The 14,677-nt window shown below is 37.4% G+C and overlaps 2 protein-coding genes and 1 pseudogene across 2 annotated transcripts; 2 read left to right on the top strand and 1 right to left on the bottom strand.

The window, feature by feature from the left end:
• Positions 2,805-4,377, top strand: LOC18767594 (annotated as a pseudogene).
• On the top strand, positions 6,164-9,012 carry LOC18767451 (4-hydroxy-3-methylbut-2-enyl diphosphate reductase, chloroplastic). The gene is made up of 10 exons (XM_007199766.2): positions 6,164-6,568; positions 6,670-6,866; positions 6,970-7,149; positions 7,241-7,372; positions 7,455-7,529; positions 7,630-7,735; positions 7,826-7,920; positions 8,216-8,401; positions 8,532-8,618; positions 8,753-9,012. Exons 1-10 carry the CDS (start codon positions 6,307-6,309, stop codon positions 8,816-8,818), a joined length of 1,386 nt encoding a protein of 461 aa, XP_007199828.1. The 5' UTR covers positions 6,164-6,306; the 3' UTR covers positions 8,819-9,012.
• Positions 9,285-13,598, bottom strand: LOC18767892 (cytochrome c biogenesis protein CCS1, chloroplastic). The gene is made up of 8 exons (XM_007200898.2): positions 12,916-13,598; positions 12,320-12,539; positions 12,115-12,226; positions 11,363-11,635; positions 10,829-11,094; positions 10,402-10,558; positions 10,225-10,308; positions 9,285-9,883 (listed from the first exon to the last, which is right to left on the bottom strand). The coding sequence occupies exons 1-8, from the start codon at positions 13,355-13,357 to the stop codon at positions 9,728-9,730; spliced, it is 1,710 nt and encodes a 569-aa protein (XP_007200960.1). The 5' UTR covers positions 13,358-13,598; the 3' UTR covers positions 9,285-9,727.

Genomic DNA, 14,677 nt, shown 5'->3' with positions numbered 1-14,677 from the left:
TTCAAGTCAAGGACTGGGAAATTGTTGCTTTTCTTTTCTTGTTTGAACGGGAAAACCAAAAGTCCAAAACATGTGAAACCCTAATGTAGCTGAATCCTAGAAAGAACGGGGAAAAAAAAAACAGACATACACAAAGGCAGACGCCACAAACAGAGCGACACCTGCAATCCCACAAACTATATGCTGGCCAGCAACAACACATCCCTCACGTGATCTCTACCCCCGCCGCCACGTGCCCCGACGAAGAACGACTTCACTTCCGTCCGCGACTTCGCGCTCGCCGCAGGAGACCGTGATCCGACTGCCTCAGCTCTCGACCGTCCGGAGTTTTTATCAAAAATAGCCAAAATTTATCCTATACTTTCATAAATGTCAGTTTTTATAAAAACTTTCAAAAATAGCAAAAAATTCACCTAAAATTACTCAAACGCCCTCATAAGTAAAAACCTAAATAAATAAAAAAATGCAATCTTTGTTTTCAATTTGATTTTAAACATATATAAAACACAAAGGTTTGATCCCATGTTATATCATTGAAGGAGTTGAAGGATGAATATGACTTGATTCCTAGCTAGTCCGAGTACTGCATGCACCCAACACTGAGTTGAAGCAAAGCTTTTGTTCTATGATCACTTTCATCTTCATTATCTAATTACTTAATTATCTCTAATAAGCCATATATTTGTATTATATATTTAACAAGGCATTCATAGAGTTATTGATTCATCTCTGCAATGTTAAAGTTCATATCAGAATCTAATTAGCAGCTTTGAAGTCCATATATGGTTGACAAAGGGTTGTGCGTGGCCTCCAATGGTGATAGCATCAACATGGCTGACGACAACAAATAATACCAAAGCTTCGAGCCCAATGACAGAGACAACAGATACTAACATAGGGGAGTTTTTATGTTTAAAGTCAAATGAAAACATAGATTACAGGTTTCATGTTTTGCTTTTTTAGGTTTTTGTGGGTTTTAGTTTTGAAGGCATTTGAGTATTTTTAAGTGAGTTTTTGGCTATTTTTGAAAGTTTTTATAAAAACTGACATTTATGAAAGTATGAGGTAAATTTTGGTTATTTTTGATAAAAACTCGACCGTCCGATTCCATCTCCACCGCCTTAAAAAAACACCGCGATTGCTAAGCCAATTTCCATGGGAAGCGCCATTCTATCTCTCTCTCTGCCTTTGTCTTCGTCTCTGTCTCTAGAGAGTTGAGGTCCAAACACGACGTCGTTTTATAATAGTATGAGCACCAAACACTCTACACTCTGTGTGTCTCTCCCTCTCTCCTCCCTCCCTCGTCTCTCTATCTGATGAGATAGAGCAGAGCAATCGTTTTGATTTGATTTGATTCATTCATTCAGTTGAAGTGGGGATCCGACTTCGACTGCGTTCAAACAAAGCAAACGGGTCCACTCCAAGAAACAACTGGACGTTGCCATACTACGGAATCAAAGAGGAGGGGAATTAGGGGCGTGACGCTTCTTCCTCCTACCCTTCCTCTGGGACTCACGCAGGAATAATTAAACAAACGATCTAAACCAAACTACGTGAAGGGGGATTCGAACTCCGGTGCTATATGGAGAGCACATCCGTTATAGCTAATTTGGAGGAAATTGAGGCACTGGCAATTATCTACTTCAGTCATGACTCATGAGGTTCTCAATTTCTGAAATTGTTAAGTTTATGTATCTTCTTCTTCTTTAATTCCTTAAAGAACCTATTAGCTACACTACTGAATCTATCTCTTAAGCCGGTCATCAAGGACTACGTAATCATGTACTAAATAGAAACATGAAATAAATAGAAAATTTAATTCATTAAAACAACTCATTACAGAAAATTAATAAAACCACAATTTTTCATCCTGATCCATTCAACAAGAGGCATCTCAAAGCGACAAACAGGGCAATTAGGTTTATCCTCATCTAGCCATACTCTTATGCATGTTTCATGAAACACGTGTGAGCAAGGCATGCAAGTAACATCTTATGATCCCACAACAAACCTTTCCATACAAATAGGGCAAACCTCACTCTCTCTATCTCTCTAGGTGTAGTCTCTTTGGTATATTTCTAACTAATAATTAGGTACAATGATGAGGTGTTTTTAGTTAGGTACTATAATTTATATTCGATTAGGCATTATGATTGAGGTATATTATACTTATTTATTTTCGTTTTTGTAATTGAGATCTTCGCTTTCCATTAGCTGCATTCGATTAGGTACTTGGATTGGATTGAAGTATATTTATATTTATTTAGCCACCTTCCATTAGGTTCTGTGGTTATCTCGATTGCTTTCTGTTTTGGTGTATTCTCCTTTTTAGATGAAATTATCTTGCATCATTAGAAGAAGTCGCACATAATCTACCCAAAATATGTCCCTAAACAAAAATTAGTATTTTAGCATATGTGGGTTGGGCCAGCTGGTCATGGCATTGTGTTAAAATATGAATATGGTTTGAATACTTTAGGTTGAGTTTTATTTTTCTCCATAAAGAGGTATATATAGGAGTTTACATGAGTGCTTTACAAGGAAATAGATACACTAATTAATTAGAATAATATATCATAATTATACAATGATTTGCACTATATAGTATAGAAAAGTAAATCTCTTAATTAATCAAGGAAATAAATCTCTTTGATTAATTAGGAGACTCACGTCAACACATTATGCCCGTTTCTTTACATTCAAGTTCGATATCCCTCTCCATACATTAAAATAGTTTAAAATAACGCTTCATAAGAAAAACAAAAGAGCATTTTGGGAAAGAAAAGAACAAACGGAGAAAAACATATAAAAACCAAAATAGAGAACCAAAATAGAACTTATTCAACTTGGAAAGAAAAAAAAAAAAAAAAAAGAAGTGTGCCGGTAAAAGTTCCATGGCGAACAAAACCCACCTAAAAGTTTGGTAAGTGATTTTGGCCTATAGAAAGTTCGATAGACTTTTATAAAACGAGAATAACATTATTTTCTTATTATCGACCAATAACGTTTTGACACACAAGATGCCAAACTTTCCACAAATTTGATTCTCTACATTTTAGGCCAAACTTCCCAGAAAATGTTAAACAAATAAAAGGACCAATTACTATTCATGGATAAAAATAAACACCACCACAGCCAAGCCCGCACCAGTACCTCTCCACGCGCTCCGCCATAACACGCGCCTCTCCCTCTCTCTTGCTCTGAAATGGCGATCGCTCTCCACCTCTGCCACCGCAAACCCGACCCGATCTCTTCTTCTCCGATAGCGTCGCCGGAAAAGCCTCTCTACATCGCCGGAAACTTCTCTCCGTCCGATGCTCCTGCGACTCCTCCTCTACGGCCGCCGTCGAACCCGAATTCGACGCCAAGGTGTTTCGCAAGAACCTCACTGGAAGCAAGAACTACAATTGCAGAGGCTTCGGCCACAAAGAAGCACCCTCAGCTCATGAACCGCGATTATACTGGTAAACTCCTTAGAATTAGGAACTAATCACTTAATTTAATTAATTATTATTTCAGGTGATTTTTCAAGACGTTGAAAGCGAACGGGTTGGAATACACGTTGGGAAACGTGACGGTGAAACTCGCAGAGGCGCACGGATTCTGCTGGGGAGTCGAGAGAGCCGTACAGATTGCTTACGAGGCAAGAAAGCAGTTTCGTGATGAAAAGGTTTTGGATAACCAACGAGATCATCCATAATCCAACGGTCAATAAGGTCCTTGTTATTATTATTATTTTTCATTTATTAGGTAATTAATTAGTTATTTAGTTAATTAAAATATTTATTTGAACATGGGCAGCGATTGGAGGAAAGGTAGAGAGAATTCCAAGAGAGGAAGGGCGGCAGAGGCAATTTGAGATGGTGCACAAGGGCGATGTGGTCATTTTGCCTGCATTTGGAGCTGGAGGAGTGGATGAGATGCTCACGTTGACTAACAAAGGTGTTCAAATTGTTGACACTACTTGCCCCTGGGTTTCCAGGGTTGGTTTTTATTTATTTATTTATATTTCATTCAATTTTTGAAGAAAAAATTAAAATATGTGTCTGTTTGTGTGAAGGTCTGGAACACTGTGGGGAAGCACAAGAAAGGAGACTACACTTCAATCATTCATGGTGTATATGGTCATGAGGAAACTGTAGCCCACGCTTCTTTGGCTGGTAAGCACGTTGGTGCAAAATGTAGACGAGGTATACAAGTGTTTTGCACTTGTGTTCGAATCCTCCTCCTCTTCTTGATATGAATTGTATAAAGAAAATAATCGAATACTATTTGGAAGTAATTCAACTCAACCCACCTGACAACATATGACAGACTTGTCATTTGGCTTGTACAAATCTTTTGTAAACTTAATACAATTTTATGAGTCTTATACGGTTACAAACTTTCTTGAAGTATCATATAATTAATTTTAAAAACAATTAAAATTGTTTGGTAATTCAAATTTTGTAAAGAAAACAAAATTCCGAGGAACAATTTAAAATAAATCTTGGTATATATAGTTAATAAATTAGAAGTGCATCCATGACTATGAGTGTATTTTTTATTATTATAATCATAACATTTATTTTTATTCAAAATTATATTACGATCATGAAACAATATTACCTTCTATTTTGATATGTGATTAATGATATAATCATGCTATAATCACTGCTTTGATCAACTGACCTAACTATGTATGCTGCTAATAATGTTTTTATTTTAAAAAAAAAGTGCACACATCCTTGGTTGGACCTACTCACAATACAAGTCAACAATCAAAACAATATGTAGTCATTTTCATCCTTAAAATGTGAAAAACGAACAAAAAAACAACGTATAGTTTGTTGGATTGACCAAAACGAAAATAGGAATCATGGATCAAATTGCTAAACAATTTATGATTTATGATACCTTTTACATCCTTAGAAGAAAACCCAAAAATAAACCCTTATGATCATTAGATTATATCTCTCTCTCTCTTTTATCTTTCTTAAATAAGGACATCCTTAAACCGTAGCCATACATTTTTTGAGAGTGAAAGGTGTGATTTGTCTCTCTTCCTTTTACAGGAGCGACAAGATGCAATGTACAAGCTGGTGAAGGAAAAGATATAGATCTTTTCTTAGTGGTTGGTGGATGGAACTCAAGAAACACGTCTCACCTACAACAGATTGCAGAAAGTCGTGGAATTCCCTCCTATTATGTTGGCATTGAGAAGAGAACTTTCTGCCTCAAGGTCCTCTTACTATAAGTGTCACAGCTGGTGCCTCTACTCCAGATAAGGTAATTTCCATCTGCCTAAATTGTTTATCGTTCTCAATTAGCTTCATCTTTCATATTTTCCATTTGGGTTTTGGCCAGGTCATTGAAGACTTTCTTATTAGGGTGTTCCACATCAAGCGTCAAGAATGCTTGCAACTAGCATAGAAGCTGAATTGAAGCCGGAATTTCAAATGAATGCAATGTATAAAATGTAAAATATTAATGTTGCTAAATATTATGAATAACAGATTATCATGTGCTTATCGATAGTTTGTTGATATTTTCAGGTTTTTGAACTATCGATATTTCTAAAATCAACAATATTTAAGATATTGGTTACATCCATGGCTACTCGAAGCTCTTTAATATGTAACATGATTTAACATGTTCACGTGTTTTAAGTTGATAACATGAATGATATTTCCCATTACAATTACTTATAAAAAAGCGACTTGAGCTCATGATACACCACGAGGTCATACTTCAATACACACTACAATTACTCCAAAAAAAAAATACTTAATTCCTCTGAAAATTGTAATTGTGCAACTTTTTACATGACCTTTTTGAAAATTGTAATTGTCTTCCTTTTTGAAAATAACTAATTATATCGTTTCTTCCATAAAAGACCTAACCAAATACTTCTGCATCTTTCCTTTTTGTCTCGGAGCGAACGAATTGTTTGATAAATTTCTAAATCCACAAATTTTTTGTGTCCCATTTTGTTTAAATGGTAAGAGCCATTAATTGTGTTTACAAATTTGATGGTACATTCCAAAAGTAAGGTGCTTATCACCTGGCCTTTTCAGTAATTTGACATGTACGCAAATGCCGTTCAGAATCGAAACGACGACCCACAAATCCGATCCTCTCCGTAAAACGACAAGCTTCCAAAATAGAAAAAAACACATAATAAACAAATAATTATATAAAAACACGAAATATTCATGGAGCACAAGCACATTGTTGGTCTGTAGATAAAACGAACACCACGAGTGCCAATCCCACCAGTCTCTCTCTCTCTCCACGCGCCTTTCCTTCTCTCTCCCTCTCTCTGCCATGGCGATCACTCTCCACCTCTGCCGCCTTCCATATCGCACCGATCTCTTCTTCTCCGAAAGCCTCGCCGGAAAGGTCTCTCTGAGTCGCCGGAAACTCATCTCCGTCCGATGCTCCGGCGACTCCTCCTCTTCGGCTGCCGTCGAGTCCGATTTCGACGCCAAGGTCTTCCGAAAGAACCTCACTCGAAGCAAGAACTACAATCGCAGAGGCTTCGGCCACAAAGAAGCGACCCTCGAGCTCATGAATCGCGAGTACACCAGTAAGCTATAGTTAGCTTTTAGCTATATCTCCTCAGAATCTGTAATTAATTAATTAATTAATTTTTTTGTGTCTGAATTAATTGAGTTTTTTTTTTTTCAGGTGATATTATAAAGACGTTGAAGGAGAACGGGTTCGAGTACACGTGGGGAAATGTGACGGTGAAGCTCGCCGAGGCGTACGGCTTCTGTTGGGGCGTTGAGAGAGCCGTCCAGATTGCTTACGAGGCCAGAAAGCAGTTTCCTGATGAAAGGATTTGGATTACAAACGAGATCATCCACAATCCAACCGTCAATAAGGTCCTCCTTTTATTTTTAATTTTTTTCATGTTCAGTTTGTTTACTTTGTTTACAGTAGCTAATTTAGTTAATTAGTTAATTAAGTTAAGATGAATATGGTCAGCGATTGGAAGAGATGAAGGTGGAGAACATCCCAATAGAGGAAGGGGAGAAGCAATTTGAGGTGGTGAACAAGGGTGATGTGGTCATTTTGCCTGCTTTTGGAGCTGGAGTGGATGAGATGCTCAACTTGAGTAACAGAGATGTTCAAATTGTTGACACTACTTGCCCATGGGTTTCCAAGGTTTGGTGTTTTATATTAGTTGAAGTTTTCCCAGAAATTGAAAAAAATAAAAATTGGGTCTGATACGTAGTGTGGGTCTTTTGGTGTGAAGGTTTGGAATACTGTGGAGAAGCACAAGAAAGGAGACTACACATCAATAATTCATGGTAAATATGCTCATGAGGAAACTGTAGCCACTGCTTCTTTTGCTGGGAAGTACGTTATAGTGAAAAACATGGATGAGGTATACAAGTTTTGTACTTTGTCATTTGTTGGCATTCTTCAAGTTTTGTGTGGTGATGCTATTGGTTTAAATATTTTTTCAGGCAACATATGTGTGTGACTATATTCTTGGTGGTGAACTGAATGGATCTAGCTCAACTAGAGAGGCGTTTCTAGAGGTGAATTTTTCTTTTTGTTGCTTATATGAATTCAAATGGGTCTGTTAATATTTTGTGCATCATGCAATGTTAAAGTGTTTTTGATTTGCTTTGAATGCAGAAATTTAAAAAGGCACTTTCTCCGGGGTTTGATCCGGACAGAGACCTAGTAAAAGTTGGCATTGCGAATCAGACTACGATGCTTAAGGGGGAGACAGAAGAGATTGGTTAGTTTTTTCTGTTATGCTATGTTGGTCCATCGTTTGGCAAATAGATTAGTAGGTGTAGATTATTGACTGCATAGATCAATCTAACAGGAAAATTAGTTGAGAAGACCATGATGCGTAAGCATGGAGTGGAAAATATCAATGACCACTTTGTCAGCTTCAACACAATATGTGATGCGACTCAAGTAAGTTGTTTCCTCAGTTCAAGGTTTTTCTTGCTAGAGTTGTAGAGCATTGTGTACCATATCTTGCCTTTCATCCTTTTGTAAGATTGTGTTTATAAAAATAACCAAGAAAGAAAAAGAAATGCTTATTCTAATACTCCATAGCAGCAGCCATGTGCACACCCTTGTGAAGCTAGTTTGCCAATGAGCATGAACGCAGAGTTACTTTATTACACTTGCTGACCGGTATGGTCATGTGTACATTTTTTTGAATATTTAGTGAGAATTAAAGGTGATATGTCTGTTCCTTTTACAGGAGCGACAAGATGCAATGTACAAGCTTGTTGAGGAAAAGCTAGATCTTTTGTTAGTCATTGGTGGGTGGAACTCGAGTAACACCTCTCACCTACAAGAGATTGCAGAAGAGCGTGGAATTCCCTCATATTGGGTTGACAGCGAGAAGAGAATAGGCCCTGGAAACAGAATAGCTTATAAACTCAATGTGAGTCTGTAAAGACAGAATTCCAATTTAGATTGTTGTGCTTTACAAGATTATTTTACATTCAGCAGTTGTTTTTATTTTGGTATGGCTTTTGTACCTACCATAACTGTCTATCATGTATTTTGTATAGCATGGCGAGTTGGTTGAGAAAGAGAACTGGCTTCCTCAAGGTCCTATCACTATTGGTGTGACATCTGGTGCGTCTACTCCAGATAAGGTATTTCTCATCTTTGTGAATGTTGTTTGAACCATTGAACAGCTTTTGTTGCAAGCTATGTGAATTCATATTATCTGCCAATGTTTTTACTTTTTAGCTTGATAGTTGATCAATTCCGTTCGGGTTTTTCCTAGGTTGTTGAAGACACTCTTATCAGGGTTTTCGATCTCAAGCGTGAAGAAGCCCTTCAACTAGCGTAATCTAAGTTAGGCATCATCACTACACAGTAGCCCAGTTCATCACAGCTTTATAATTGTATAATCAAAATGAAAGTCCTTACTGTATCTTTATGTTGTAAGGCTCCAAGACCCTAGAAATGTAATTGCTGTATCTTATAGAGGTCAAGGTTTTATTTCTGGAACGTCTTCCTGATATGCAGAGCAACTATTTGTCATTGGTGAGAGAAGTTCGTGTGGAGCATATTAAGTCCCTACCAATAATTTGTCCGAGAAAACCTGAATTCGATTAGTGACGCATGTCATCTTGGTAAGAAAAGGAAAAAAAAGTGAACCAACCAACCTCCTCTTTGAAATTAGGCCTAATTTGCAACTAAAAAGCGAATTCTGTGAGAGGAAATGTACAATCATCTTGACAAACAAGAGCAATATATTTGCAACACTTGGTCTCACTAACGAAAGGATGAAAGAGCTGAAAAACAAAATGAAAGGATGAAAACCAAATCTGTGTAAAGAATGGTACCCTTTTCGAATCCAATAAATGCGGAACTGTTACAATATGTATACTAAGTTCAATACTTGTAGGAGAAGCAACTATACAAATATAAATACATACAATTTTAAAGCTTGGACTTTGCCTGGAAACCACAATACGAATCATGTACAGTGCTGGTATGTATACATTCAAAAGCAAAATCAACTGGTCACTCTCTGTTGAATTGTGCCTCGAAAAATAATTTTTGGATGAAGAAAGTATATGAACTGCTCCACCGATCTGTCAAATTGTGCTTCATAAATGAGTAATGAATTCTCTCTCTTTTCGTTTGAACTGGAAAATCATTTTAGATGGGGGCAATATCTGGCTTTTTACTTCAGTAGCCAGAAGAGCAGCATCTAATCCTGCTCTTCCATTCCATCGAGATGCCCCAGAAACTAGCCAACAATGCTATCTGATTGCCTGGAAAGAGACGAGTTAACTAATTCTGGAACCCGATCGAGTAAGCGGTTCATCTCCTCTGGAAATTCACCCTTCGCTCGGTTAGTTTTTCCTCCTACGATCACTGCTGTTCCATCTTGTATGGCCCATATCTTTTGTTTGAGCAGAGGCGAAAACAAAGAACATAGCATATAAGAATAATCTTGGGGAACACTTTCAATAATGGTAACAATAAGCAATATCAATGTAACATATAGGCACCCAAACCAACTATGATAGGTCTTCACCAATCATAGTAGGTATCGACCACCACGTAAAGTCCGTAAGATTCTATAAGATCCAACAATAAAAAAATTCCACTATAATAGAGAGAGTGCACACTTTATGACACCAAATTACATGTAACCTGCTTGATGAAGACAAATATAAAGCATTTGAATCGTCATGAAAAGAGGGCTACATGTTTTCTGGTTTATAAACACACAACACTGACCTGTGAATGAGACAGGAAACTGATGCAAGTAGTGAGCATTAGAGCACCAAATCCAGCATATACCACCGGCACTCCCGGGTCAGTCTGATAAGAACAAGGTTTAGTTTCAACGCTGAATGGATGCAGGTGAAGAAATTTGCACACGTCTTTTCATATTTAAAAATGTTTAGTTGTCACCTTTAAGTCAAGACCGCTACTCCCAATTGCATCTACAATAACAACTTTGGTGCCATCAATTTCAATTGGAAGCTTGGAACTTGGCCGTCGAATTCCAGCAAATTTCCCTTCTTGATCATACAGGACAATTGATTGTAGATCACGGGCAAGCATTGATCTGAAATTACAGAAAAGAGTGTAGATAAGCAACAGCCAGAAACAATAATCTGCCGGAATGAAGGGGCACTATTCCTTCTCCCCTCAACCCCCCCTCCTTTCTATAAGAATGAAGGGGGAGGGGAAACAAATCAATCTGTTAAAAGAGTTTTAAAGGCTCTCCATCCCAATTCAGCCTGGGGTAATTGTTCAAAACACCAATAAGAAAACAATTCGGAGTTAAGCTATCTACTTTGGTACAAGAAGATATAGCTGTAAGACAATCACATACATTCCCTTAACATCAGGAGAATTAACATCTCCAACGGGTAAGAAGGTTCCATAAAGCTTCTTGTCTCCATTGATCTTAAGAGGTGCCACCGCCAAATTAAAAGGTCCTTCATTATCCTTAAGTACTTGTAGCGCTGAAATACTCCAATCTGTCTGGTATATGGTGATCCCTCCATACCTTAAAGGGTTATTTACACTGATTGTTTTCCTTAGCACCTCCTTACCCTCAAGGTCCAGTAGCGAAAGATCAGTGTAAAATTGTGATACCTGTGGCATAAACAAGGGCGTGAGAAGGTAAACCACCTAAGCATTTAGCAGTTCCGAGCAAGCACAGCTGGGAGGTGATTATGTCATTATAAAGATCATCATAAGAACATGCCAGAGTTAAGATGGCACAAAGGAAATAAAATGGAGCACATCTTCAGGAAGCCTCTTGATCAATTTCCAAAACAGAAAATACATTTGTAGCGAAAGGTTTCCACTCTTTATATATATATTTCTGCTAACAAACATAGACATAAACATAAACATTCACCTCGCCACTGTCGTAGTAGGTCATGTAGAATCTGTTGACGTGAACCTCTGTATTGAAAGCCTCAGTTGGCTTAGAGAGAAACCCGATTGGGCCCATCACATCTCCTATAACAAAATTTAAACCCTGTGGAACTGTGACTGTTCCTTTGAAGCTCCCGGTTGCGCTAAGAGTTCCACCTACCATTATTAGCAGCATTGCTAAATGTACTCCAATAGGGGCAAACCGACCAGCCAACCCCCTGAAAGCATATAAAGAAGGCCCCTTCAAGAATACCTGAAAGGATGAAGCCATCCACAATGAACAGGTAGCAATAAATAATAAATATAAGGAACTAAAATTCAGAAGGGAGTATTAACATATGCAAGGTGATATCTAATGCCAATTTAGATTAAACTATTATCAGTAAATGAGAAACACAAAACACATAGGGATACACTTATAATCCATTTTGCTTAGAATAGACAGAAAAGAGTCAATTTGTCCAGCTACCAGTAAAGTTAAAAAGAACATCTTCAAGACATGTTACTTCATTCATACAGGACCATATTGCCTGTAACCTTGTCTGTCACATTGTTTTCAGATTATAATATTTCCTAGTTAAGTATGTGTAAACTAATCGTAGAAACTAGAAAGTTAAAGATGTTAAAAATCCATAAGAATAAAAAGAAAAATAAAAGGAACTTAAAAAAAGAGAAAGAAAGAAAGAGAAAAGAAAAAGGAAGAAATAGATGAAGAATATGAAAGTATATAACCTCATATCCAGCTCCCATAAGAACAACACCCAAATCTTGAATTGATGCTCTTGGCAAAGACTCTGAAAATTCCTGCTTATTGATGGCCTCAGAAGATTGCAAAAAGTTCCATCTGTTTTTACCAATTAAATCATTGGTTAATAGGGTGGTGCCCACCTCATTTTCACTTTGCGGTTATGAAGTAAACTAAAAAAAGAAATCAAACCTTCTTGCAACCTTGACAAGGGGTATTTGTGTAGTGTAAGTGCAGGCCATTAGTGATGCTCCGAGGAGAGCCAATAGTGCAAGGAAAATGGGGGATGTGAACATGTGGTCAAACCCAAGGGTGAGAACCCATCTCCAAGTGAAAATTCCCAACACCGGATTACTTTCAGGGTACTTATCGAAATAGAAATCCGGGGCCTCACCTTGGTCAATGAAAGTTCCTGCAGAAGCATTGCATTGCCAGAACGCCTACTTACAATTTTGTCCGAAGATAAAAAAAAATCTATCTTTATAACAACTCATCAACAGGACATAATGTCATGAAAACATGATAAATTATTCTCTTGAAGTATCATTAGGCGCATTAAGAAACAAAAGCATTTGTTTAAGCTATATTTGTTAAGAAAATATAAAGTAATGAGACTAGGAAACAAGCTACCTTGAAGAAACTCTTAACTGTCATTTACTTAAGCAAATTAAAAGCAACTACTAACAAGCATTAAGCATCAGCAAGTAATCCCGATTAACAAAACAATAACAAAAAATAATTAAATGCTTATGTAAATAAAGATAGCAAACCCAAAACTGAAAACATACCCAGAGCCATAAGACCAGCAATGGCGAACATTTCTCCAATAGCCAAAGGCAGATAAGACAAAACTGACAAAATCCTTCTGGGCAACCTCTTCACCAAACCCATTACTCCACTCCCACTTCCTAACTTGGCCGGAGCTTCCTCGCTTCCGCCGGCGCCGCCACTCTCCTCCGCCAACGGAGGCGGCTCTCCTTCAGAGAGTATAATCTGCTTGGCAATTTTGTTGCTTTTGGTGTTGTTCTTCTTGTTATCTTGAGGGGTCTTCAGCTTACAAGCGGTGGTGAGTGAGAAAGGTGTCTTCTTGAATGAACGTCTGTGAATTTGACAATTGTGGGGAGAAAATTTGGGTTTGAAGGTGCAGGGGAGGAGAGGGGCCTTGAGGAAATAGGTTTTGGGTAGACATGATTTGGGGGTTGTGGTGGGGTTTAGATTTAGAGCCTCCATTGTTGGAGACTTGTGAGAGCTGGAGTGTTATCAGCTCCAAAGCAACTGTGTCAGTTGAGGGACTGTGAGGCGTAACGACCCGTAGTTTTGTTAGTTTATCCGGAAAGGAGATATTTTTATTATTTCATTGTAACATTATTCCAAATCCCCTATACTCAATGTTTTTTGGGTCATAATCCCCTATACTCAATTGATTTATTTAATAACGAAAAAACAATATTTTTTAAAAAAGAAAAAGAAAACCGTGCCTACTTTGCCAAAAATGAAAAATAAAATAGGAGCATGGAGCACTTCTTATGTGTACTACTACGTACATTATTGCATTCAAAACACAATTATATTATTATAATAAAGATTTTTGGGTGTGATGGTCACACTACGACATAATTCAAGTACTATGATATAGGTGGACGTCTCGGTTGTATATCATGAACCTAATGTAGAGAATTAATTAACACATATACGTGTTAACTATAATATGATTAAATTAGTAACACCATATGGATGTGCGATTATCACACAAAAATATTAAAAATTCAATAGTGAATCTGGAGCAACTGTGTCTTTACCTAATTTCATTTAACACCATTAGAAAAACAAATGTCTTTATGAAATTTCATTTAACAACTAAGCAAAGATATGTATCCAAGTCATTTTGGAGATAAGGCTCCAACAAAAGAGGAATATATCCTCCATCCATACAATAAGATCTCATACAGCTCACTACGAATTGTGAAGCGAATAATCAACTCCATCACATAATGATCTAAGAACATACTTGAGATAATAGATATATCCTTCAAATCTTCGGTAATACTAGGCTTACTACATTTTTATATCACATTGTGTATCACTTCTCTAATAAAAATGGAGACCACCAATATTAGAGAGGTGGTACATAATGTAGTACCAAAATGCGATAAGCCAAGTATTTTCCATATATCAAATACTGAATTCTTTTGAGATCATTATTTTTCTTGATATAGTATCAAGAGGCAGACACATGATGTACGAATGCAAATCCCAATTCCAAGCTAGGGTTTAATGTACCAGTTTTTGATGTCGTTTAATGTTCCCATTTAGGACATCCCAAATGACCAGAGTGACCCAAGAGCACAAACTGAAAACCAAAACCTTCTCCACCAAGTCATTTTTTCTCTCCCTTGGCAAAGAGGGATGTAATATCACAAGAATTGCAATAACTGGCAAAACCCTTGTCATGAAAATCTCCATGGTTCGTCTACCAAACCAAAACAAAGCTCCAATGGAGGCAAACGCAAGCTGAACAAAACGGCTCACTCTGAGACTAAAAGCAGTGCC

The sequence above is a fragment of the Prunus persica genome, chromosome G8 (genome assembly GCF_000346465.2).
Source record: "Prunus persica cultivar Lovell chromosome G8, Prunus_persica_NCBIv2, whole genome shotgun sequence".
NCBI classification, from domain to species: domain Eukaryota; kingdom Viridiplantae; phylum Streptophyta; class Magnoliopsida; order Rosales; family Rosaceae; genus Prunus; species Prunus persica.
Note: the sequence above shows the minus strand (reverse complement) of the source record. Positions and strands in the feature narration are given on the sequence as shown.

Excerpts from the sequence above, each read along its gene's own strand:
- LOC18767451 (XM_007199766.2), top strand. The coding sequence starts at position 6,307 with ATGGCGATCACTCTCCACCTCTGCCGCCTTCCATATCGCACCGATCTC. Across the intron at positions 7,530-7,629 it reads CTAGAGAGGCGTTTCTAGAG|AAATTTAAAAAGGCACTTTC; the intron begins GTGAATTTTTCT and ends CTTTGAATGCAG. Across the intron at positions 8,619-8,752 it reads GTGCGTCTACTCCAGATAAG|GTTGTTGAAGACACTCTTAT; the intron begins GTATTTCTCATC and ends GGTTTTTCCTAG.
- LOC18767892 (XM_007200898.2), bottom strand. The coding sequence starts at position 13,357 with ATGGAGGCTCTAAATCTAAACCCCACCACAACCCCCAAATCATGTCTA. Across the intron at positions 12,540-12,915 it reads TGCTGGTCTTATGGCTCTGG|GAACTTTCATTGACCAAGGT; the intron begins GTATGTTTTCAG and ends ATGCTTCTGCAG. Across the intron at positions 10,559-10,828 it reads TCTCCTGATGTTAAGGGAAT|ATCAATGCTTGCCCGTGATC; the intron begins GTATGTGATTGT and ends CTGTAATTTCAG.